The 25,429-nt window shown below is 36.7% G+C and overlaps 1 protein-coding gene across 19 annotated transcripts in view; it reads right to left on the reverse strand.

Annotated features, from left to right (window-relative positions):
* Nucleotides 1-24,366, reverse strand: part of EPB41 (erythrocyte membrane protein band 4.1) — a 58,351-nt gene extending 33,985 nt beyond the window's left edge. For 4 of the 19 annotated variants that reach the window (XM_032228472.1, XM_032228474.1, XM_032228473.1 and 1 more), the window contains exons 1-13: nt 24,208-24,366; nt 14,838-15,294; nt 13,075-13,308; nt 10,204-10,308; nt 9,520-9,562; nt 7,149-7,224; nt 6,734-6,952; nt 6,348-6,435; nt 5,448-5,600; nt 4,276-4,373; nt 2,424-2,596; nt 1,723-1,839; nt 262-375 (exon numbers count right to left, since the gene is read on the reverse strand). In XM_032228472.1, coding sequence (XP_032084363.1) covers nt 262-375; nt 1,723-1,839; nt 2,424-2,596; nt 4,276-4,373; nt 5,448-5,600; nt 6,348-6,435; nt 6,734-6,952; nt 7,149-7,224; nt 9,520-9,562; nt 10,204-10,308; nt 13,075-13,308; nt 14,838-15,290 — 1,873 coding nt within the window. In that variant the 5' untranslated portion in view covers nt 15,291-15,294; nt 24,208-24,366. Of the gene's footprint in view, nt 1-261; nt 376-1,722; nt 1,840-2,423; nt 2,597-4,275; nt 4,374-5,447; nt 5,601-6,347; nt 6,436-6,733; nt 6,953-7,148; nt 7,225-9,519; nt 9,563-10,203; nt 10,309-13,074; nt 13,309-14,837; nt 15,295-23,647; nt 23,722-23,885; nt 23,963-24,207 lie in introns of those variants that run through there. The other 15 variants (XM_032228479.1, XM_032228477.1, XM_032228478.1 and 12 more) reach the window with 9 other exon arrangements.
* Nucleotides 24,367-25,429: the final 1,063 nt, after the last annotated feature.

A 25,429-nucleotide genomic window follows, 5' to 3' on the forward strand; every position in this document is an offset into this window, starting at 1 on the left:
CTTATACTCCAAAAAATAAGGTAAACTCTTTCAGAACAGCTTTAATGGTAAATGTCCCTGTTCACAACTTCAAGTCTATCACATAAATATATTAAGTTTCCTGGTAGTTCTCTATCCATTATCATACTATTTTGTGCCATATTACTGGTAAGTATTGTTATAATAAGTCTAGTGAATTATTAGATAAATCAGAAAGAATGAATGTTAATCACTAAGGAAAATATATTAGTCACAAAATATAAGAAGTTGTTGCTGTGATACCTGACTCTTCCTGAATTGTTTCAAGTAATATCGATTTTGGGTCTAGATCCTGTACAACTGATTTTTCTTCTTTCTCCTCTTCTTTTATTGTACTTATGTCAAGAACATGCATAGCTATAAAAGTTATGAATGCATTTTAAAACTTCAAAGAATTAAAAAGAGAATTACTAGGAGCAAACTTGTAATACAATTTTGTCTCTTCTTCCAAGCTCACTCAGCTGTGCCCAGCTATTTTTGCATGCAAATACATGCAGACACATTGCTCCACATTTTTTTCTATTGAAGCAGTCATTTAGCTCTAGGAAAAAAATGTAACTGCTTCAAAGATATGAAATCATCTTGCAATCTGTCTTTAGATTAGCTCTAAATATGAACAACCTAATTATCCTCCTTGCTTTCTCTATCCAACTTGATAAATGATTCACTAGTAGTACTGTGTACAAACGATAGAATGCAAATTTAATATCACTGTTCTAACAACGTATTACAATTTTGAAGGTTGCTACTTGTCGCCATTCTGTTACTTGAACACACAAGGGGGATGTGTTTATATATATGTAGTATCCTGCTTTGTTTATAAAAGGATATTGTTCTCCCATCAAATTTCTTCAGCCTTATAATATAAAATTGTAATAATATACACAAAAACTGATACTTCCATTCTCAAAAATCTAATTAGGAGCTGAATTATACAACAGGAATAATCCTATTTCATCTGAACAATATTAAAATAAAATTTAGCAAATTGCTCCAAATATGTCTTAGCACTAAGAAGAATGACAAAATAAAACAGCATTGTGAAAGCAGCAGAACTGAGACTGAATTCAATGCCTTAAATGTGCTCTGAAATGTGGGTCAGAAATAAGCTAACTTGCTTTCTACAGGCTTTCCAAGACAGATTATACTATTATAGACAAACAATGTTTTTTAAAATAGGAGGAAATCCTCATAAAAAATAATGCTTAAATTACAGCAAAAAACAAAACAAACCCCAAAGATATCCTAAGTTTGAATATAACTTTAGGACTGCATAAATGACATTTCCAGCATAGCATTTACACATTATCCATACCGAATAATATAGCTGGCCAGAGATATTGAAGAACTCTTTTGCAAAGTATCTTGTTTTATTTTACAATAGTGAATATGGAAAGTGGTCCCCGTTCAATCATCTGATACCTTAGAACCAAACTATTTTCTCAAGCAACTGAGATTTGTGGCTTTATTGTTGATGCAAGAATCTAAGTATTAATATACAGGAGGGGCTTTGTGTTCCAATCATTGAAGAACTCATTTGATTCCTTTATGAGATTGGAGGGAGGGGAATTCTCTGGGAGGAAAAATATACCCCCAGAACATGTGAAGCATTTCAGACTCAGGTAAGATGTCTCAGCTCACAAAAAGATAGAAAAAGCACCGGAGACAGGGAAGAGAGAGAATCAGTGCTATCCACAGCGATACCTGGCTTCTCCTGAAATTGTTCCATGGGTTCTGATTCCGGAACCCCAACCAACACCACATCCTCCTGCTTCTCCTCCTCTACGAGTTTGAACTGAATTTTTTGAGAGCCACGTTTAGCTGAAGAAATTTTGCACATGTTAAGAATATACAAAACATTGTATATAGAAAAGAAGTTGCTAAATTTTAGTATGGATACAACTGCTTTGTTGATTTCTTCAATTTTATACTCAGCTGCCTTCAGTTAAAATTATCTCCAAATTTGAAATGGTTCTTAAAATTCATAATTGTTAGCTATATTAGAAGAAGCATTGTTGTTTAAGGAAGATTTAAAAGCTATTTTTATGAACATTTTAAAATTGTTTGTCTTCATGTTATGTCACCAACATGGAAGTCTTTTCCTGAGGCATTCATGTTACATAACATAAGAAACAATGAGTCACACAGGAAATCACAGTTATTTCCTCATGACCCCCAGAACATGGCAAAATAACAGAGTTGTGGTAACCAGGGTATGGTAAGAATCAGATGCCAGTTTTCAGTTCCCCATTTTTTCAGACTTCCCATGTGAATCCTATACCATTTTTTAAATAAATCAATTACTACACGTGTAGGGCAAATATTAATGAAATCCAACTCAGTAGAATTTGTAAAGAACCAACTTAAACTGGAACTTATAGTAAAGAGGAGAATAGGGTACTCACCACCATCAAGGCTTCTAGAAGCACGCTTACTTGCTGTTCGTTCAAACTGTGGTGCAGGTCTATCTATCAGGGCACTAGCTTGTCTGGTCTGAGCTTGTGTCCGGCCACTGTAGCGAAATTTAGAACCCAGCACCAAGAATCTGCTCTTGGGGAGCGCTTCAGTTGATGTTAATCTAAAAGATACATGCATGTTCTAATGTTATTAATTTAAAACCCAAAGATATGTTTCCAACTCAGATAAAATGACTGCCACTCAATAGTGAGTACTATCTTAATTATATCTTTATTTTATTGACTTTTAAGTGCCATTCACACCCATCAACAGAAACCCCAAGGCTGTGAAGCTGTGAGATAAATGATCAGAATTCACTCTGCTTTTTAAAGGTAAATATAGATCTGAATAAGATTATCTTCATTCGGACAGCATGTGTGATTGTTGCATATATATTTTTTGTTTTCTAAAAATTTCTGTTTTCCAATTTGTAAAAAATATTTACAGATTTGGCTTCACTGATTTAGTAAGGGAATTTCTCATTAAATTCCCCATGTGTAAGACTGCATAGGACTATAGCTTTCCCTTATAAAATAAGCACATTTTATATTGTAAAATTGTGGGCTTTGGACTAGACATTTTAAAGTTACCCCCCATCCGTTTTCCAGTTTTCTATGCTTAGCTAAAAGGGGGAAGTGTTTGATAGAAGAACTCAGAACCTCAAGAGAACAGATTGTTGCAGAGGATACTTGATCTGATTGGTGAAAGCTTTCTTATTTTAGGGCTTGTATATTCTGAAGTAATAAAATATTATATACAACAAATTAGCTCATTTTTATTATGAAAGAATCTGTTTACATTTAGTTATTCATTCATGAATATAGACAAAGCTTGAACAATTTTATGCTATTCAAAGCTTTGTGCGCCTCCCCTCACCTGCTATCAATGTACTGGCCTCTGCATCTGTTACTTTCTACTGTGGTCTCAGCAATAAAAAACAAACCTCCAGATCATTCCAGCACTTCTGATTTTTTCCCCTTAGCAGCCAATGTCCTTGACTATTTCCCATTTTTATGCCATCAACCCTCATTCAATGTACTTCTACCTGAAGTGACTGCTTTTTGTTCCATTTTAGTAACAAAAGTTAAATTTTATTGTACAAATAGACAAAATAATTTGAAATACAGGTAATCTTCGCCTAATTATGTTAATACTTGAAAAATCACATGACTGCATTTTTCTTAGTGTCAACAGTCCAGTTGCCATCATTAAGTGAGGACCGTACAGCTTTCTAAGTGAGGACTTCATGTAACAGTGATTTGCAAGTTCCTGCTGGCTTCCCTATTGACTTTGCTAGTCCTAAGCTGGTGGGAAAGGTCACAAATCATGATCACATGACATTCAGAAATGGCAATGGCATAATCATGAGTTAAGTACCCAGATCACAATCACATGACCATAGGGGTGCTACAGTGGCTACTAAGTATGAGAATCAGTTGTAAGTGCTATTCATTTAGTGCCATTGTAAATTTGAATGGTCATTGAACAAGTGGTCAGTGAGGACCAATCATATTTGTATCTTGGTTATGACAAGGACTAACAATACCAACTCTTCATCCTTGGGATGAGTTGTGCATCCCTTGTGAGGACAAAAGAAGAGTCTTTGCTAATGATATTGACCTACTTTCGGAAACAAATACTGGAAAATTAAAACTACCTGCTACCACTAGTCAATTAGGACTCAGGAGGTCTGAAACCACACTTGATCTCATCTAGCTCAGATCAGAAGTGGATTTAGTAGATGTACACCCATAAACACCATTTCTTAATTAGCCAGCAATGAAAAATACAAATGCAAACCTGAAAAATGTGTGATGTTCAACACAGACTTTCCACAATTTCTTAGCTGCCCGATAACTAGGAAGTTTGAATCCAATAGTACTTTCATATTGTTCATGCTATGGAAAATAGTAAGAGTAAGTTTGATTGGCACAGAGATTATGCACTGGATTAAATTATTAAATTTTAAAAAATATTTTCATTGGATTTTTTTTTAAAAAGAACCATTGATCAGTAAATTTCATTTAATTTAAGCTATTATTGAAAAAGTTACCCAATCATCATCAACTAAACAAAGCAAATTACAAAGGAAATGAAAACTACAACGGGGAAACAGGGGGGGAAGCCCTGAAAAAATAAAATAGGGAAGGGACCAGTTACTCTTTCTTAGTTCACCTCACCTCACACAAAGATTGGGAACAGTTTAAAAAACTTTCAACTACGTGGCTGCATTAAAAAACTATAATGGCTTGATTGTATAATGTAGCTATTATAGCAAATTAAATACTTCATTCTTACCATTTAGCATATCAAATAACATGAAAAATTACTCCTTTCACTAGAATTAAAATAGGTACAAACCTAATTGAAATGATTAAAAAATAACATTCTTAAAAAGCATTTTCCCAAAGCAGAAATATGCAATATGATTTTACATTAAAATCATAGCATGACTTGGTCAAATTTCAATACAAGATGATGTTTTTTAAATGCTGACAAGATGTGTAGATTTACTGGTAAAATATGCTATTATCAATAGAAATATGTATATCATAAACATATATATCTGAACCTAAAATGAATATTTACTCTTTAAAACTGACATAACTAATAACAATATCCACATTAGAGCAAGAACTCTGACTTCACCCAAGACATGTTCATTTGATGTAGATTGGTGTATGTCTAACATAAAATGCAACACAGCGTATTAGGTGCTTCTAATCAACAAAGCCATGTTTCAAACCATCTGCACTATTCAATGAAGGCCCAAAGACAATTCCTCATAAAAAGCCTCAAAGGAAGTAAGTAATAATCTACCAAGTTATGCATGATTGTGGATAGACTTTTCTTTAGCATCCGGATTCAGCTGTTATTTGCAAAATAGTTTATCCTTAATATTTCTCAAAGATAGGGTAGAATAAGACAAATGCATTCAATTAGAACTAAAATAAAATGACTCCATAGCCTACCTCGCCAGGCCGGATCTTGATAAAAAAGCTGCTGCGCTTGTAAGAAATCTTTAACACTTTGGGCCAAGGAAAACGGTTGATTCTCAATTTATCTTTGTAGACAAGAAGACCACTGGAACAGACTCCTAGAGTGATGTCTACACCTTCCAAGTCCTATGAAAAAAGAAAATAGGATATAATACTCATATGTTCTTATTTCAACATTAAAAATATTAATATTTCAACCTTAAAAAAATTAAAGGACTCAGATTATTGGGGGCAATATGCTGACTGTAAACCACTTAGAGAGGGCTGTAAAGCACTATGAAGCAGTATAAAAGTATAGGTGCTACTGCTAAAACAATAAAAGATCATACAAACTAAAGTCAGAAAAAAGAAACCACCCTTCTCCGAATTATCTCTATGTTCTTTTTGTTTAAAACACTCGAGAGCCCAGACAGATGGGTGCTAGAATTAGTATGGTTAGATTATGCACAGGAATTCAGAGTTTGCAAAAGACAGATTCTTCCTTTTTCCCATACTCTGGGCCCTGCCTATTAAATAGTGCCATCTTGTGGGTCCCAGGAAGCAAGCTTTCTCTGTTACAACACCTGCTCTTTCGCATGCCATATCCCCTGGATTCAGAGAATCCCAAACCTTGTTAGTATTTTAAAAAATGTGAAGACCTGTCCTTTTCCTCAGACATGGAATCTGGAGGTTAGGTGAATCTATCGCAGTAAGTTGTTTGTTGTTGTTATTGGAATTGGGCTGACTTTTGGTCACCATTACTTTCTTTTTTACTTTCTTATTTTGCTCATTGTGTTTTAATCCTATGTTTACCAATCACAGTTGCAGTTGGGTGTGATATATAAGTAAAACACATTAAAAATGGAAATATTATAAACAAATATATTCTTTTACCTTGGCTTGATGAAGATCAACTCCATACATTGACAGCTTTTTAGCATTCTCAAGAAATTCCATATCAGCTTGAGCTGGACTCATAGATCTATAAACAAATAGGTTTCAAAATAGCATTTTAGCAGCCATAGAAATTTAATTAAACTTTTTCACAATTAGTTGAGTTCACCCAACATATTAATTTTATTTTAATTTTTAATTTTCAATAATTTAACTTCTAAAATAATTGTAGAAGCAGTTATAATGAGAAGTCTGAGTGAAATCAATAATAAATTATCGCTGTATCCATGCTTTAAAGATATTCATATTTACTTACACACACACACAAACACACACACCTTTAATTAGTTATACAACACTTGATCAATGACAAGTTTAATACTCACTTGTATGTTTTATGTAATTCTGTGATCTTGTCTTCTAGTTCTTTTGTCTGGTTTGGGGCAAATTTAAATTCACTGACATAATCTGCACCATGTAGATCTGTGTCATAATCTCCTAACTCAGATTGGATTGTGTAGGAACCCAGCAAAGCTAACGTAGCAAAGGAGCAAGGAAGCCGCCCATTAATAATATCTTTTCTTAACTGGAGACACAAATAATACCTGCAAAATACAAACAACACACAAAGGAGTTTTTCATTAAGTTTAAAATAGTGTTACTTGACCTTAGAAACATTAAGATGTGTGGACTTCAATCCCCAGAATACACCAGTCAGCATGCTGGTTAGGGAAGAGATGAAATCTACAAATCTTTAAAGTTGTCAAGGTTAAGAAATAGTGATTTAAGGATATCACAAACCTTGTTATATCTTCTGTTAATTGTGCTGGGTCCGGAGGATAAAACTTGACATTGAAAGTGAAAATCCATGGACCTCCTGAATTTAAGAGAGATTTGGGGTTAATCTGCAATAGTCTGCAAATTGTTAAATTATAATTCTTATCATCAATTGACTAAAGGGCAAACAGACACTAAAAGAAATCTGGAAACCACAAGATCTCCACTCCTTCCATCTATAATTGCTATAATTCAGTAAGAAGATATAGAAATAACACATTATAAACATAAACATTACAAGCAAAATTTCTCCATTGTATTATAGACCAAAAATAAATTACAACAAGAAGCCTGGAATCTCTCTGCCTTTAAAAGACATAGCTTAATCTTATTCCTACCAGCTGTAATATTACAACTTCAATTTCTAAAAGTTAAAATAAAATCACTTTCAAGAAATCAACCAAATGTATATCATTGGCTTGTAACCATAGACTCCGATCTTTTTTACAGAAAATAAAGACCAATCCAAACTTGAAGGGTCATCATTCCAAGAACTAGTATGACAAATGCTACATTGCTGCTAAAACTGTATTTTTGTTTTCCTTTTACAACCTTGTAAACTCTTTATTTGGAATGAAGTCGGGGCAATTAAATGGAGCTGACTATTTACTGGCCAGCTGACTTCCTTATGCCTACATGGTGTTTACAGCAGATATTTTCTCTTTGCGCCATGATAGAGAAACATCTGTTGCTACCAAGAGTTGAACTTCCAAATGGGAGTCCCAAACTTCTAAATAGGAGGAGAGCATCTTCACCTCTAGCTACCACACTGCTCAGGATGCTAAAACTGTATTGTTTGCTCAGAAAGAGAGGTAAAACCCATTGGCCAGAAGAAAAAAATGGTCACAGCTAATCAAAGCTACAAAATCAAAGACCACTGGTATATTATGACAAATTGTTTCTACAATGATGCCACCCAAATGCCCCATATTCCTTGTATACTTGCATATGTTATCTGCAAGCCTTGTATTATGATCCTCATGCCAACTCCTACATGATAGATGTGCCTTTATCCCTCTATCCAAGTGGCCCCCAGTAATATGCAAGGAAGTAAAAAATATTATTAATCAACTTCAGTGTGGTAAAACTCCAGGTTGTAATTGTATTCTTTCCAAGTTAATTAAATATAGCTCTGATGGGCACCAGTACTGGCCTCTCTCTCTCTCTCTCTTTTCATATATTAAATGCACAGCTAAGTTCCCAGAGAACTGAGAGTAGCAATAATTGTTTCCTTATGTAAAAAGTGTGACAAGAATGACTCACCTAATTATAGGTTAATTAGCCTATTGAATATCAACAGCAAATTGTATGTTAGGTATCTATACACCAGAGTATATATCTGGATAGTAAATGAGGAAATAATTGATCCCAAGCAAGTAGGGTGCCAAACAGGACTGTCTATTACAGACCACTGCTATAAGTACTAGCTAATAAATCCAAGCTTATAAATTTATATTAAATCCAAACTTTTTGTTTCCTTCAATAAAAATGTGATGGTATAAAGCTGTCACAGAAAAAATGAGTACTGATAGAAATCCAGCTTTGCACATGGAAACCATGGTTTGGTGCATATACAGTTACAGTCCTAACACATCACACTCAAGATTTGTTCTAAACCATGTTTCTTCTGCTTTCTTTGGACAAGCTGACAGCTGACTTGCCCAGATAGAATGAAAGCAAGTTCTGACTGGGCTCCTGCTTTCTGTGTACAAGCCTATCCCTCCAATTTGTGACACCACCTCTTTATTGTTGCATTCACACAATACATAAGCTAAGCTAACAATAAACAAACCAGGTATATTGTGATGGGTGAACTCAGTGACAAAGCTAGAAATGCACTGTGAGCTCATGGTTTATTATAGCTGCAAGTTAATTAAGGTTGTAATCTCCTAAGTGAGTAAATACTGAATCATTATTCTGCACCCTTTATGAGGGAGGGAGGGAGGGAGGGAAGGAAGGAAGCAAGCAAGGAAGGAAAAAAATAGATTAAATTCTATTTTAGGCTTTAGTGAATCTTAAACTACAAGTATGAATTGGGCTGCTTTATCCTTATTTTCAAGTTTTATTCCAACTCAATGATGCAATTATATCCCTGCACAATTAACATAACTAACAGTAGAATCAGTTTTAAGAAATAAGCTATTGTACTTGATAAACTACAAAGCAGATTTTTCTAATATATTTGTTGATTCCTTTCAATACTTTTTGATCACTCTGTGGATGATCTATAGGCATTTCACCCTGATCCTTTTTAACAGCTACTTGTTTGAAGAATCAGATAACAGTTACTTTTTTAATTATACATATCTACCACTTCATTAAAAAATCCACTTACCATGAACTTGTTTTTTTATCTCTTTGGCAGCATCCAACCATGTCTACAAGAAAATGGTAAATATTTATCATTTGAAATGTTGACAAATAACAATGTGAAAATGTATTATTGCTGCATTAATACAATACAAAGCTAGCACAGTAATAGAATAAAATGACACATTATTAAAATGTTAACATAGTCAAGCTGATGAACAGGAAGTATCTTAAAAATATTTTTCTAATAATAAAGTTAAAATAAAGAAACAACAAAATTAAAAATACATAGACACCAAGACTATCAATATTGCTGCAGAATTATAATTTTAGAAGCCTGGACATTTTTAGATAGTTTTCAAGTTGAAAGCAAAACGCAACTGCCAACTTCCTCTCCCCATTATATAAGCTATCTCTATATGTAGATATAGCATGTACATTGCCCTGTTCAGAAATATCAGAAGTCACTTGAGGCAGGTGCTGTCCATGGTACTGATCTATCCAGAAGAGCTTCTATGTGCAGTGTTAGGCAGTTTAATATTTTTCTGTGTTAGAGCCAGTTTCTACAAATTTACCAATGACGGGATGCATGCATTTTATTAACTGTTCTCCAGATAAAGTTCAGTTCTTCTCCACCATCCCACCAAATTTAAGCAAATTAATTTCCCCCAAATGACCTACTAAGAACGTTTTTGTGTAAAGTTCTTACCTTAGACGTTGGGGTATCCCATATGGCCAGTCCAAAATAGTCCTCTTCCAAAAGGTTGAGGTGATCACATACTTTCTTAAGAAGATCTTGTCCTTTGGCATGTTTCTGTAGAAAAATACAAATAGTTAAGAGAATTACTGGTAATTATAGTTAAGATGTGTTTTGAGCTTTAGTCCTAAATGGTGAAAAACAAAAACATATGAAAAATGGCCAGAAAGAAAGCTGCAGAGATGTGAAGACTAAATTTCTAATCTTGGACATAGAAAGAGGAAGGAAGGGAAAAACAAACAAACCTTAAATAAATCTGACTCGGCATGCAAGTATATCCCTTCACAAGACATCCCCCCACCCTCCAGCCCCCACAAAATTGAGAATCATGTATTTCATAATTTACGGTCTATACTCTCTTCCCTTGGATAGTTTTTTAACGTATTGGAAGTGTGAAGTCATGTTTCCTCTTAGACTTTTCTTCTTTAAACTAAACATACAGTATCCAATTATTTTAATAGTTCTTCTTATGATATGGTGTTTTAGCTAGTCACTATCTTTGCTGCTTTTCTGTATTCTCTGCATTTTTCTTGCATTGTAGTGACAAAAAATGGAAGCAGTACTTTAAATGCTGTCTTACCATGTCAAAGTCATGGGAATGGTAATTCCACTCCACACTACACTGGTGCAGTCTGACCAGTGTAGAATGGAACAACCAATTCTATGATCTTGACATTATAATTCTGTTGATGCTACGCAAGACTTCAGTGGCTCTTTTGGCAGCTGCAGCACACCATTGGCTCATGCTTATTTTATGGTCTATCAAGACATTCAAATCCTGCTCACAAATATTATTGTTTGGCCAAACACCACCCATTTTGTACCTGTGCACCTGGTTTTCTTTACCTAAGGTTCAGAATCTTACATTTTTTACCACTGAGCAGTATTTTGTTGGATAGGGTCCAATGTTCAAGTGTATCAGTTCTTTCTGAACGTTGATCCTATCTCCTGAAATGTTAGCAATTCTCCTAACGTCATATACCTTTCTTCACATGTTAGGTACAGATATTTAACCAATTGTGAATCTTGTAGTGAGTTACCCTATGGTAAGATGGGTGGTCTATATATGTATATGTGTGTGTGTGTGTGTTTTTGTGTGTGTATGTATATGTGTGTGTGTGTGTATAGTCAATTTTATTAAATGCCTTACTAAAGTCTAAGCACACTCCATCTATAGGTAGTCCACACTAAACAACTACTCGTTCAATGACCATTCAAAGTTATGATGGCACTGAACAAGGGCCACTGATGGCAGATCCTCATAGTTGCAGCCAGGGTGCCACATTGTCCCAATAATCATGGGTTGAGTTGAGTTGTTGGTAACTTACTCGCAATTATTTACAGTATTCCACAATCTTGGGATCACCAGAGATTATCTTCACTACTAGCTTCTAAGAAGCACTCATTGAAGAAGCCATCAGGAAATTGCAAATGGCAAGCACATAACCCCAAGATGCTGCAACTCTGCAGGATTCACCTTATAATGGCAACTGGGACCTGCTACAACTGCCACTCTAAATTGGCATGGCAAGTGAGGATCTAATAATCCAGCCAAACAAAAATGATTTATCTGGCACAGCCTATTTTTTAACAAACACATGAAAGTTCTAGTAATCACCACCAACTAATTAGTTAAATGAACAGAACAACAGATAGTTAAATTATAGCTGGTTTAATGCATCTGTATTTCTCCACAATTTCATAAATATGATTTTGGCTGATGGCCAAACTATAACTTCCCGCTAGAGCCTGAAGATTATAAATCAATATAGGAGCATTGCTTGAGGCACTGATGGGTGAGAGGTTTTTTTCTTCAAGCATCAGCAAGCCTTTCCCTCCCAGCCCACAAACAGATGTCAGGCTGAAAGGATATAAAAAGCTGCTTTATATCATCAGCCTGTTGTCTTCCCTGCTAGCAGTTGTTCTCCAGGGACTTCAACCTAGGATCTTTAATCAAAGATGATACAGAAGGAATGTAGAATCCAAGGCAGTGAAATCACAATTTTACCATGAGCCACCCATATGAAAAAATAATCTCTAAAATTTGCATTTTTATTCCATTCTCTGCATGTAGAATTAAAGACTACCATTAGAGGCACACACACATAAAGTAACCACTGGATACAATAATATTAATAGCAATATTTTAATAATATCATATAATAATGTAACATTCATACACTGACTAAAATATGTTAAGTCAATTAAAACATCTATTTTGTTCAGTCGGCTACAGAAATACAACTTGGCCATAAACATGCATTTAGGTTTCATTAGTGATTCAAAATATCAGTAAACCTTTAAAAAGAACAATAGTACTTAATTCCCAATCTACTATGCAACAATCAAGCAAAAGGGACAAGGTAGTGTATCACATGCAACTTCTATTATCCATAACTTTAAAGGTGCAACAACTATGTTTTTAGCAAGACTCAAAGATGCCTGTAGTATGTTGCAGTCAGTTCCTCCCATACCAATATCAAACCTCTTCACCTTACACCCAATGTCATTCATTCCTGACAACATATCAAACATAAAAACCCACTGATTGCTAAAAAAAAAGTTAAACAGATTCCTGGGGGCAATTATAAAGTAGTGGTTCCTCCAAATAGTTATTTTATGAGTGCAATTTTTAAAAAATGAACTTTGTAATTTAAAGATAGGGTGAATTTGTTTAGGCTACTATAGAGAAAAATAGGGTGTTCTATCATTTCAAAAAGATACAATGTATCAGGACAATCACATTCTCCCCCTCCCCTCCATATTAGTTTTAATATAGATTTACAATTCAGAAATTAATCAGTAACATATAAATATACTTACATCCACAGAACACTCAAAAATTGCATCATCCAGTAAGGTAATCTTGCAATGCATGCTATTTCGGGGTCTTCTTACTGTTTTGGGAGCACTTTTTAATTCTTTTTCCACCTTTCCCTTGTTTTCTTTTTTTTCACCTGTATTGGAACACTCCACCTGCTCTTTTTCTTCCTTAATTTCAAGATCTATGTTCTCTGGATCTTGGTCCTGATCTTCTCTCCTATCCTCTTGAGCAGGCTGAAATCATTAAAATATTCTAATAAAACATTTCCCTGTAATATGTGTTTAAGTTTGTATTTCATAAATCTTTATTACTTTAAATACTTGAAAAGTAAAACTTTTTTAAAACCAGGACACTAGCTGAAATTCACAACCTGCATTGGGGGAGGAGGGAGACTTTTTAAATAAAAAGATAAATGCATATGCTGGGAATTACTACTTAAATGTCATTAGTTTCCAATATAATTTAAAATGTAACAAAATACATTGTCCATAAATTATACCTTAAAGATGTGAAACATTTCCCAACTTGAACCTGGTTAAATAAACCTCAAAATTAAGTTGTAAAACGGACTAATTATTTTACATGCTGCCTACTGCCAAATAGCTCTAAGAGGTACTCACATAATTAGTAAAAAACATAAAGCAGCAGCATAAAAAGTATCTAAAATCCCTATGCAAATGAGGGGCATGTCTCAACTCAAAAGCAGTTTGTTTTCAATTATGGCTGGATCACTGGAAAAGCAGACATTTTGTGGATGTTAGACATACCCATGTTAAAGGCAGAATTTAAAACAGGATGGGGACAACTGCAAGTATCTCTGATACTTTATGGGGCTATGTGCACCTTGAATTGGAACTGGAAGACAGTGTAGTTTTTTCAATATTGGTGTAATAGAGCATTTATATTTTCTTGGGAATAAAATCCATGAAAGTCCCAATAAAAATATATTCTGTTTTAGTTATATTAAACTAAACTACCATATTTTTCAGTGTATAGGACCCTCCAGAGTATAAGACGCACATTAGTTTTGGGAGAGGAAAACAAGGCATCAATCAGTATTCATCTGTCTAGCGTCCTTGCAGCCAACAGCAAACAGCCTGGTCAGCTTCAGCACCTTATTGCAACCTGATTCAGTATGAGCAGCTGATTGGTTGGATCAGCCTCCCAGAATACCACCAATCAGCTATTCCAGGCTGTGGGGATTGCCACAGCACATCACTGCCTCCACGCATCGCATTTTTGGCTTCTGCGTGTCACATTTTTGGCCTCCACACGCTCTGTTTTAGACCATTCCAGGCTGCGGGGATTGTCACAGCACATCGCCACCAATCACCACCTCCGCACGTCTTGTTTTCAGCCTCTGTACATTGCATTTTCAGCCGGTTCCAGACAGCGGGGGCTGCCGCCGCTGCTCCCTGCCATCGAAAATGTGATGCGCAGAGGCCAAAAACAAAGTGTGCGGAGGCCAAAAACACGACACACGGAGGCGATCATCAGTGATCTACTGTGACAATCTGCACAGCCTGGAACGGGTCTAAAATAGGGCACGCGGAGGCCGAAAACAGCCAAAGGATGGGTGGGACTTCGGCAATATTTGTTGTATAAGATGTACCACAATTTTGCAGGGGGAAAGTGTGTCTTATACTCTGAAAAGTATGGTACTAAATAAACTATATTAAATTAAAGCTATATGCACAATATTAGGAAGAATCTCTCTAGAAATCTAAGCAACTAGAAAATATTACTTTTACATGATACTTACCTGAGTTTCTGCACTGCTGAGTGAGTGAAGATCTAAAGACGGATCAGTCCTAAGTTCAGGTTCAGGAGCTGCTATTGGGGCTTTCAGCAAAATCTCTTCATTGAGATCAACTTCTATATCAGCCTCTTTCTGGTGTTCTTCACCAAGTTCTTTTGTTCCTGGCCCGTTGCCTTCTTCTTCTGATACCTGAGATTTGGGCCTCTTGAGAAGTGATGAAAATAAGCGTGACAGGCCACGAGTTTCAGAACTGCATTCTTTGTTCTTACTCTGGTCTTCTCGGGTGGGTGTGTCACCATTGGATGCTTTCAGCTTCTTCTTGGATGGATTATCCCCCTCGGGTGCTTTCTCCACAAAAGATTCCTGGGGATCAGTTTCAGCAACTACCTCCTCCTCCTTTGGGGGCTGCTGTTTAGGAGTCTCAGACTCTGCCACTAAACTCTTTTCAGTTGTCATGTTTCTAGTGGTAGAAAAATAAAAGAAACTTAACTGAAGACATGAAATATTAATATAAAACCGCATTTTATGTTACATAAATAGCCACCTCATTTTTCTTAATCCAGAAAAAAATACTAACATTTATAATTAATAAAATGTCCTTTCCAGTGAATTCTTTGTGGTTACAGAATTCAGTTTATCAGATACAAAATATAAAATCCAATGCAAAATTCTAAAACTTAAAACTTAAGCAAGATTGCTTAATTTAAAGGTTAAAAATTGCTTAATTTAAAGGTTAAAAAATAAGCTTGAGAATTTTTTTGTGTACTACATGGATTACTCTCAAGGCTTTCTATGCTTCTTACTTATAAAACAAATGCTTCTTACTTATAAAACAAAACAACTGTCTACTTGAAGATGGTTCACCTGCCACTAACACCTAGGGGAATGAGTATACTAAAAGTACAATGAAGAATCATAGCAGGCTAATCAAAGGAATGTAAATTGGGTGTTCTATATTACAATACCCACTATTTCTTGCCATAGACCAAACTCCTCAAAGGACAACTTCATGCACATGGATTCCCTATTTATATAATATCTGAAAACTACTGAACTATGTTACCAATAATAAAATCAGATTTTGGGCGGTAATATTATACAACAAAAGCCAGTTACACATTTTTCTGACCATCTTATTTCTGCCATTACTTTCTCTTCCTATTAACTTTGACAGGGGAGAAATCCAAGATAATTAGGTCTCTGGAAGAAATACATATCAATATATTTAAAGAAGAAGAAATGTAGCTTTCCTTCATCTTCTTTCCTATTAGACTTAAATACATTAGGTAGATGAGGAGAAATTATAATAATTGATATTATTTTAAAAAATCATGTTCAAGCTTCAAGTCCAGTTCAAAAGGTGATATGGAAACAGATTCCAAAAAGTGAAAGCATAGTAGCCATTTGCAAATAAGAAATGCAAAACAATTTTATCAAGCTTGGAGATCATCAAAACAAATCAGTGACTTAAGAATTAATTTACTGCATTTGTCCAGGGAGAAAGTAGGAATGATTATTTCTACTGATTAGATGGGTAGCAGGTAAGCAACAATACTTTGTTCTGTAAAATCACCCCTCAAAATAAGGCGTATGAACCTGGCTGTCTCTTTGCTTTAGAATCTTGTTCTGGAGGTTAGAATGGGACATCAGGTGTTCATTCACTTCCATATCTTAGTCTGAAGGCTCCTAAAAATCTCCTGAAAAGATTATTATATTGTTCCCCGCAGCTATTGAGGTGGAATTACATGAACACCTTTACTCTGTAACATAAGAGGTCTTGATCTACCTAGAAAACATTTTTTGGATCAAAGCTATTAAGGCAGAAGACAGAAATTGGTTCTATAAAACAGGCGAGCAAATATCTGAGCATATTCTATCCACTATTCGAAATCCAACGTTCTATCCACTACTCTATATCTCATCTTATTCTACAGAAGAACTTCAAACCATAAAAGCTAAATAAAATAATCAAGGCTAAACAAAACAACCAATTTTTTCCCTTTACAAAAAAAATTATGCCTTTAAGCAATGTAATTTTATCCCATTGTACTGAACGCTACTAAAATCTAATGAGCTTTACAATGCTACCTATATGAAACTATACATATTTCAGGGGAGAGACGAAAACAGATTAGCTTTCAAGTTTCTAAAGAAAGGATTTTATGTTGGAAATCAGCTAGTTTATCAAGTGATACCATGTTTAGCATAACTATAAAAAAGATAAGGGTTATATTACTGTAAATTACAGTAATCATCTATATAAAATCTTTAAAGTTTTAAGAGTTTCACAAAGGTAGTCCAAATTTCAGTCCTCAACTGGAGCTGAGAAAATGTTTCACCAGACAGAGCTCTAAGTAGCCCCATGTGCTTCTAATTAAACTATTGCTACCTAAATGGGGATAAAAATGTACATTTTCAAATTTTGTATTTTAGCATTAAAATCAGAAGACATGTTTCTTTTGATTACTGTAAAAGCATCTGGAGGATTTACCATACAATAATTGCAAGTTCCAATGCCTATTTCCTAAAACAATTAACGAAGAATTATTTTCAAAAATATTTCAAATAAAAATGTTTGCAATTTGATTCTTTAGACCAGTGAGATTCATTAGTTGCCAATGTTAATTTTCTTATGCTATAATTAAATAATACATTGGTGCATTCCATAAAAAGTAGTTTGAAAATAATATAGAACTATAATAGTATAGAATGAATGCTGCTTTAAAAATTACACAGCAATGTAGAAGCTAAAAACCATTTCAGGAACACTATCCTGCCAAACACAACCATAGCTATAATGCTGACTCCTTCCCATTCATCTTGTACCAGTGGTGGGTTGCAGGCGGAATGCCCCGGTATGGGCGTGCCAGAGCCAGCTTGGAGCACTGGATACCGTTCCAGTACGGTGCTCCGGAGGGCCCACCTGCCCGCCTGAGCTCACTGGAGTTTAAAGGCTTCTGTGCTTCCGCGCAGGCACATGGCGCATACAGCGCCTGCGCAACACTCCACGGAGCAACTGGAGCATTGCAGTGTCACGGAGGCGCTTGAATGCATGCATGCGCTGCGCACGTGTACACGTGCACTGCGCGCATCCATGAGAATGCTGCCGGCCCCGTTCCAACCATACCAGTTGGAATGGGATTTGCAACCCACTACTGTCTTGTACTTAATACAGATATGTTTATATTCTGTAAAAAGAATGGGGAGAAACTGAGTTATACTTTGGGCTATATGCCAAAGCAATTTGGGAAAATACCAGCCAAAATAGAATATTTTTACAAATTCCTCTACCACTCAAGCTTTGAAGTGGAGAACCAAATATATGCTTACGTGCAGCCACAGCCATAATTGTTTTTTCAAAAAAAGTAAACATGATCCCCAGGAGGGGGGATATTTCCCATTTTAAATATGGATACAGGACGTTTGTTTGCAGAATTGTTTATAGGGGTGTGGTGTATTAATGAGATACGTATCTTTCAAACAAACTCCACCTAAGGTTTCAGTTAACTGAATGAATGTCTCCATGGTTTCCTGAGAATTACATTACATCACAACACTTTCAAATAAACATAAGGAAAAACCCTGAAAGATGCAGATAGGCATCCACAACTATTTTACTCCAGTTACTCCTTGACTTACAACAGTTCATTTAGTGACAGTTTGAAGTTACAATGGCACTGAAAAATGGTTAAGACCATTTTTCACTTATGACTATTGCATCATTCCCATAGTCATGTGATTTACATACAGATGCTTGACAACTGGTTCATATTTATGGAGGTTGCAGTGTCCTGGGGTCATGTGATTACCTTTTGCATACTTCTGACAAGCAAAGTCAATGGGGAAGCCTGATTCATTTAACAACCATGTTACTAAGTTAGCAACTGCAGTGATTCACTTAACAAATGTGGCAAGAAAGTTGTAACTTAACAAATTTCTCAGTTAGCAACATAAATTTTAGGGTCAATTGTGGTCTTAAGTCAAGGATTAGCTATATATCCTGTCCTTATTGTATTCTTTTCTGAACTTTAAACCACCGAAACCAGATCAAAGGGCTCTCTCTTCTTTTCTATTTTGAAATTAAAATAAAAGATGTACTTTTCCCATTTTAAAATGGTAAAAACTTTTTATTTAAATTAAATAATTATGGAATGAATAATGCTAAAGAGGTGACTCTAAAAAATATTTTTGCTCTATTTGTGGTGTGCAACTTAGTTATGTTCCTCAATTTCACTCATCAGTCACTCATTCACTAACATCAGTGAAGACCCCTATTAATAATATTAATTAATCTAACATTATCTCAGTCTGGAATAAATTCTCTCAGATACTATATTCTTGCCACACTGATAGTCAAGATACTAGGTTTTGGTTTGATAGAGGTTGTTCACTGTAGATTATTTTTCTTTGTTCTTACTGGATTGTCCATTTTGGAATTCTTTTAATGCAAACCGGGTTAATGAAGAATGCATTAATAAAACACTGGCTCCCACCAGTTACTCTATTACACTTCATTATATATTACAAATACTCACTAATGAAATATTTAACATCTCTGATCATATAATATTGCACATTTAATATCGTAAAATATAATAAAGTGCATTTTTATTACTGTACAAATGTTTCAAGAAAATAAAAGATTCCATACTTCTTAAAGGATAAAAAATTGCATATACAAAGTAATCCAATCAGAATTGGGCAATTTTATATTCAATTAGCATATATTGCACTGTACTTGTGTTTTTTTCTAGTTATACTACAATGAAAGCAGCTTCATCTGTTTTCTAGTTGTCACTCAGGTTAACTAATTTAAACATGTTCTACTGAATTAAGATTCAGAATGTTTAGAATAATAGAGTGGGGAGGGACTTTGGAGGTCTTCTAGTCCAACCCTCTGCTCCACACAAGTGGCTGTCTAGTCTCTTCTTAAAAGTCTCCAGTGATCACAAGGGCTTTGATATTTGTATCTATAAATATTCATAAACAAACAAACTATGTTTTACCAATGTGATTTTTTCCCTTTTCATTAGAAAACTGTAGATTTGGAAAACTGGCCTCTGAGTATTAAGCATAACAATTAATGTAGCAAAGACAACAGGAAGTAAAAATATGCCTAACCTTTGAAATGTTAGACCACACCCGTTTCTGATGAAGCAACACAATTACGGTATGTTTATTTTTGAAGCTGATAAAACACAAAGAAAATGTACAACAGTAATGCAAAGATTTTTCCTTTGATTGTGTCCAATTCTTGGAGATTGCTTGGACAAGTTACTGTGGTTTTCTTGGCAAGGTTTTTCAGAAGCAGTTTGCCTCCTTCCTAGTCCTGAGAAAATGACCAGCCCAAAGTTATATTCTAGCCTGATGCCTTAACCATGACATTAAACTGACTCTATATTTAATCAGCATATTATAGAACACAAAATCATTTCTAGTATTCATTTATTAGGCTCTATTAAACATCTATTTATGGCTATCTAGGGCCTAATATAACACTTAAAGAGGCCATGTGATCATTATTTCTGAAATTCCCAGCTGACTTCCAATAAGCAGTCAATGGTAGGAGCCAGATTCACTTAACAATCATATGATTCACCTAACAACTGCAGCGATTCATTTAACAATGTGACAAATAGGTGACAAATAGGTCATAAAATCAGGCACAATTCAGTTAACAACTGTGCCTTGCTTAGCAACAGAAATTCTGGTCCCCACTGTATTTCCTAGAATATAGTTTTGAAACCTTAAAACTATAATGACTAGGCAGTTAACCTAGAAGCATAAAATATAGATAAATGATCAACAGAGAGATAAGATTAGTTGCTAACAGCAAGACCACTTGTTTTTATATTACACAAAAAGGGCTATAATTTGGCAGAGATATACAAGAATCTATGAAACAGCGATCTTAATACATGAACTATATAAGCTTTTATGACAACTGAAAAGACTACCAGTAATCCTCACCTTACAAAAAGTGGAATTAGGAAATTTGTTGTTAAACAGTGCAGTTGCTGAACAAGCACAGCTGATATAAATGGAGATCATGTGAACGCAGGAAGCTGCAACTATCATAAATACAAGTTGGTTGTCAAGCATCCAGTCACAATCACATGACTGCAGGGATGCTGCAACAGTTGTCACTTTTTCAGCATTATTGTAACTTTGAATAGTTGCTAAATGAATGATTGTACCGTAAGTCAAATACTATCTGTTAAGTGGTTTAGCACTGATAAAATTATTGTATCAATGGTCATTCATGAATTCACTTAAAATTGGCTAAATTGTGAACATAACTTGAGAACTACCTATATTAAAGATGTAACTTGACACACATTCTAAAAGTAGCTGGTAGTATGTTCCTAAGGGCAGCAAATACTTTAAAGATTACAACAAACACATTCAATCAAATCTGGTAAATAATTGACAACCAGTACAAAAGTGTAAGTATTGGAATGACTTGATCACTGCATTGTGTTCCATAGAAAGCCAGTTTGTACCAACTGAAGTTTTCAGATGCTATCCAATTACTTACTATAACACACTGAAATAGTCAAAATATGCTATTAGAACATGAATAAATGCAACTTTGTATTTCATAGTTGTAAATTCATCATCTATTAACTTTAAATGCTATAAATCTAAGTCTATCATTTGTCTCTTTGGCAAAGAATTTTAAGTAGGTCTCATTGTCCTGGAAGATGAGATTTTTTTTCATATTGCCTCTAAATTTGAAATGTTCTAATACCTTAATAAGAAAAAAAATGTTTATACAGTCCCTCAATTGTGCAATTTCTTATTAGTTTCTTCAAAAGAGTATTAAAATGCAAAATAACAATTAGGTTATCTTGAAGGATATGTTACTGTCAAGCACCGTATCTTTATTTGTTCAATGTCTATTTAAACTTATTATAGTTATCCTAATTTGATATTTATGACATTCAAAGTCTCACAACGTTATTTATAGGCCCAATCAATATTGAATTCTCTACTAGCCTACAGTTATAGTGTTGAAAGACTATAGTTAGAATTCTCTTATTAACCCAGGATTACATTAAACAAAACTCTGACAGCTGCCACAACTGATAACATTGCCAGTGAACTTAAGACAAACTGGGTAATTTTTTAACCCACTGACTGTTGGGGAGGGGAATCATTCCTGAAATCAGAATTGAAATACTTCACCAAATTAAGGTTAAATTATTTAAAAATAATCAATAAATCCAATATAGTGAAAGGTGTTCATTACATATAATGAAGTGAAAGCCACAAATCATATTATGCATTTAACATTTGTCTGGAATGTTTATGGAGATTCTCAGTCATCCAGATCATGGTTGCCCCAAAGGTGCTTTTCAAAAGGCAACTGGATTGTTTTTTCCATGAAAACATTTTGCTTCTCATTCAAGAAGCTTCATCAATTCTTTGGTGTGGAATATTTATTATATAATGCCAGCTAAATAACTACAGTAAATGCAGTGGGACTATTAAGAGACTATAAACAACACAAAGCATCTGTACTACCATAACTATTCACTATTAACATAACCAATCATGGGCCAAAATCATTTGCAATAAATGAGTATGCAAGCTTAAATCTTAGTGATTTCACAGAACATTCCATGTACTTTGGAAGTAGTTTGTAGCTGACTTTATCTGGGATATTTATATTTCTCAGGTTATGGCATTAATCCATTTAAGTACTAACTTTGCCTAACTTCCTGAGAGCATCTACATGTGGCTAATGCATGTAGTGCTTTATCAAATTGAATTTAAAGCAACCATAGTTAAGTGAAAACTCACTAGAAGTTTTCTTTTTAAGTGATCTGGGCACTTTAATTTTTAACTGATTAGTTTCTATTGCAGTAACCACAATATGGTTTTGCAATTAAAACAATACTGGTAAATGCAAAAAAGGCAATCACATAATATAACTTGGTTGCAGTTCCATATATCATCTCACTGTTTGTACATCTTGCTTAAAGAATCACCCACCCTATTTACTATAAGTGAAAAAAACACATCACTCATTAATATTTATCTCATTCTTTGAAGATATTTTGCTTCTCATCCAAGAATACATGGTGGAGAATCAAAGGATTCAATCATCATCCAGTCAAAGCCTGAAGGTGCTTCTTGGATGTGAAGCAAACCAAAAGCCAAAAAGTCCAGTTGCCTCTTGAAAAAGCATCTTTGGGACAGACCAACAAAATGTTTTCATGCTGTATTTAGGTCTAAGATGTATGGCAATCAAAACAATGTAGCTTCTGTCGTCATTAAACAGAACTAGGGTATGCTATCATAGGTGTCAGTAGGCCTTTATTGTTGTTTATTTTGAAATCCACGACCTTGCTGTCATAACCAGGCGAGCCCCAAGGAACGGTGTTCAGTTCATCTCAGTATATGCTAGAGAGATTACCTGTACCTGATCAGCTTTGTCTCTCTCTGGGTGTGTGTCCCTCTCTTCCCACCCTCCCAAAAACGCTTACACAACTGCAGACGGCCCCTCCCCCCTTCAAACTCGAAACTGTCACCGCTGTATCTTTGGTGCCATTGCAAAACAAATAAACCAAGAAAACCCAGGAAGATGAAGATCTGAGAAGACAGGAGGGCTCTGAATCCAGACCACAATCCAACTGACCCAGGGGATATAGCAAAGGGAAAGGGGAAACGCAGGAGGCTATCGCGGAAGCTAAACCCGCCAGCTCGCCTTTTAATCTTTCAACCTCGCCTCTCTTCTTCTCTTCTCCCCCTTCACCACCAGCACCGACATTCGCGCGCGCGCTCTCTCCTCAACCCGACGCGCTCACCTCACTTGAGTCACACACCGTCTTCCATCCCATAATCCCACCTCCTTCCTCCGGCCGAGAGGCTGCCAGGCGGGCACGCAGACACCGCTCCACACGCTTCTCTCTCTCTCTTTCCCCGGCTGACGAAGCGCCCCCTTTCCCTCCGTCCCACACCTTTCACTGCACCACCTCGCCGTACCGTCTCCACCACTACCACCACCACCCCGCGGCTCAACGAAGCCGGACGCTCCCTCCGCACCTCAAGAGCGAGGAACACGGCTGCCCCCGCGGCCGGGCAAGAGGCCAACGGCACCTGAGAGCCTCCCGGGGCTGTCCAGGCAGCGGCCCCGCCCTGCCAGGAGAGAGAGGAAGACCAGGTCCCTTCTCGCGCCGACGCCAACCGACGCGCCTTCGCCTCCTCCGGTTCCAAGTCAGTCACTCCGACCGCCAGTCGAAGGGATGGACGGCCAGACAGATAGCCGTCTCCTTCGGCGAGCACGACGCACCTCGCTGAGGTACAGCGGGGAACGAGAAGAAAAGGGACGAGGGACGGAAGTCGCTTGCGTCGCCGCCTCACTTGCCTGCCTCCTCCCCAGGTGGGGATGCTCGGACGCCGATAAGCCTTTCGCGAGGGTGCTGGCAGTGGTCGAAGGCGCCCCCCTCCCCTTTCCCCTCAGACGGTGTCGCTGCTCGGCTGGCTCTCGTTCAATCGCGCTCTCCTCCCCCTCTCTCTCTCCCTCCTTCACCCACCTCTCCTCTTCTCCCCCCCCGCCCCATAACATAGTAGTAAGTTTCTATTGGCGGGGAGGAGAAGGCGGAGTTCCTCAGAGGCTCAGCCATTGGCTCTCGGCCGCGGAGAGGGAGGGAACCAAAGCGGAGCGGGGAGAGAGAGAGAGAGAGAGAGAGAGAGAGAGAGACGACGTGTGGTGGTGAGAACGAGGGAGCGCGGGACGCGCGGAGGGCTTCGTGGGAGACGGAACGGCAGCGGGAAGGAGGGGGGGGGAAGCGCAAGCGCGCAAGGAGAAAAGCGGCAGTGGCGAGTGGGGAAGATAGGTAGCGAAAGAGCGCGCGCGCGCGCGAGGCTCGCGCCCTCTTCAAAATAAATGAATCCCAACGGCCATCTGGGTCAGTTATGAGGAAAAGGTGCGCGCGCAGGCGTGCTCGCTTATTTCTTTAAACCCCCCCTCCCCTTTCCTCGTTTCCTTCCCGCTTTGGGAGTTGCAGTTCTTTTCTGTGGATCGCCCTCGGGACTTAACCTGCTTTTTTTCTTCTTCTTCTTCCCTTTCCCTCCGCCCTACACAAAAAATAAAATAAATAAAGGAAGGAGATGGGGAAGATAACAATGGCTCGTCGGCCCAGACGTCTTTGACCAAAAGGCGGGGCTGCCGAGGTGTAATAATAGTACGAGCGGAATGGACGAAGGAAGCGAGGCATCCAATAGAGTCGGAGTCTGGAGCGCTGCGTCAGATGGAAAAAAAGCAGCTTGGCTTAAAAACGCTTGCAGGAGAAGCTGGACCCCGGTTTACACAATTAATCCAGCTTCCTGTGGCAGTCTCCGCATGCCTTATGCTAATCCCTTGAGCTGCTGGGTCCACTCGACGCAAGAGGTGAAAAGGTGGCGATTATTCTAGTAGTGAATGATTCAAGGTTCAAGAAGCTGCCATCAAGGGCCATCCAGTCTGTTCCCCCCCCCAAAAAAAGTCAGCCTACTGTTTTGTTTTGTTTTTATTTTTTTCCTCCCAAGCATTTGCGGTACAGAAAAATACACTGCCTCTGAATGTGGAGGCTCCATCTCTTTGGCTT

The sequence above is a fragment of the Thamnophis elegans genome, chromosome 12, assembly GCF_009769535.1.
Source record: "Thamnophis elegans isolate rThaEle1 chromosome 12, rThaEle1.pri, whole genome shotgun sequence".
Taxonomy (NCBI): Eukaryota; Metazoa; Chordata; class Lepidosauria; order Squamata; family Colubridae; genus Thamnophis; species Thamnophis elegans.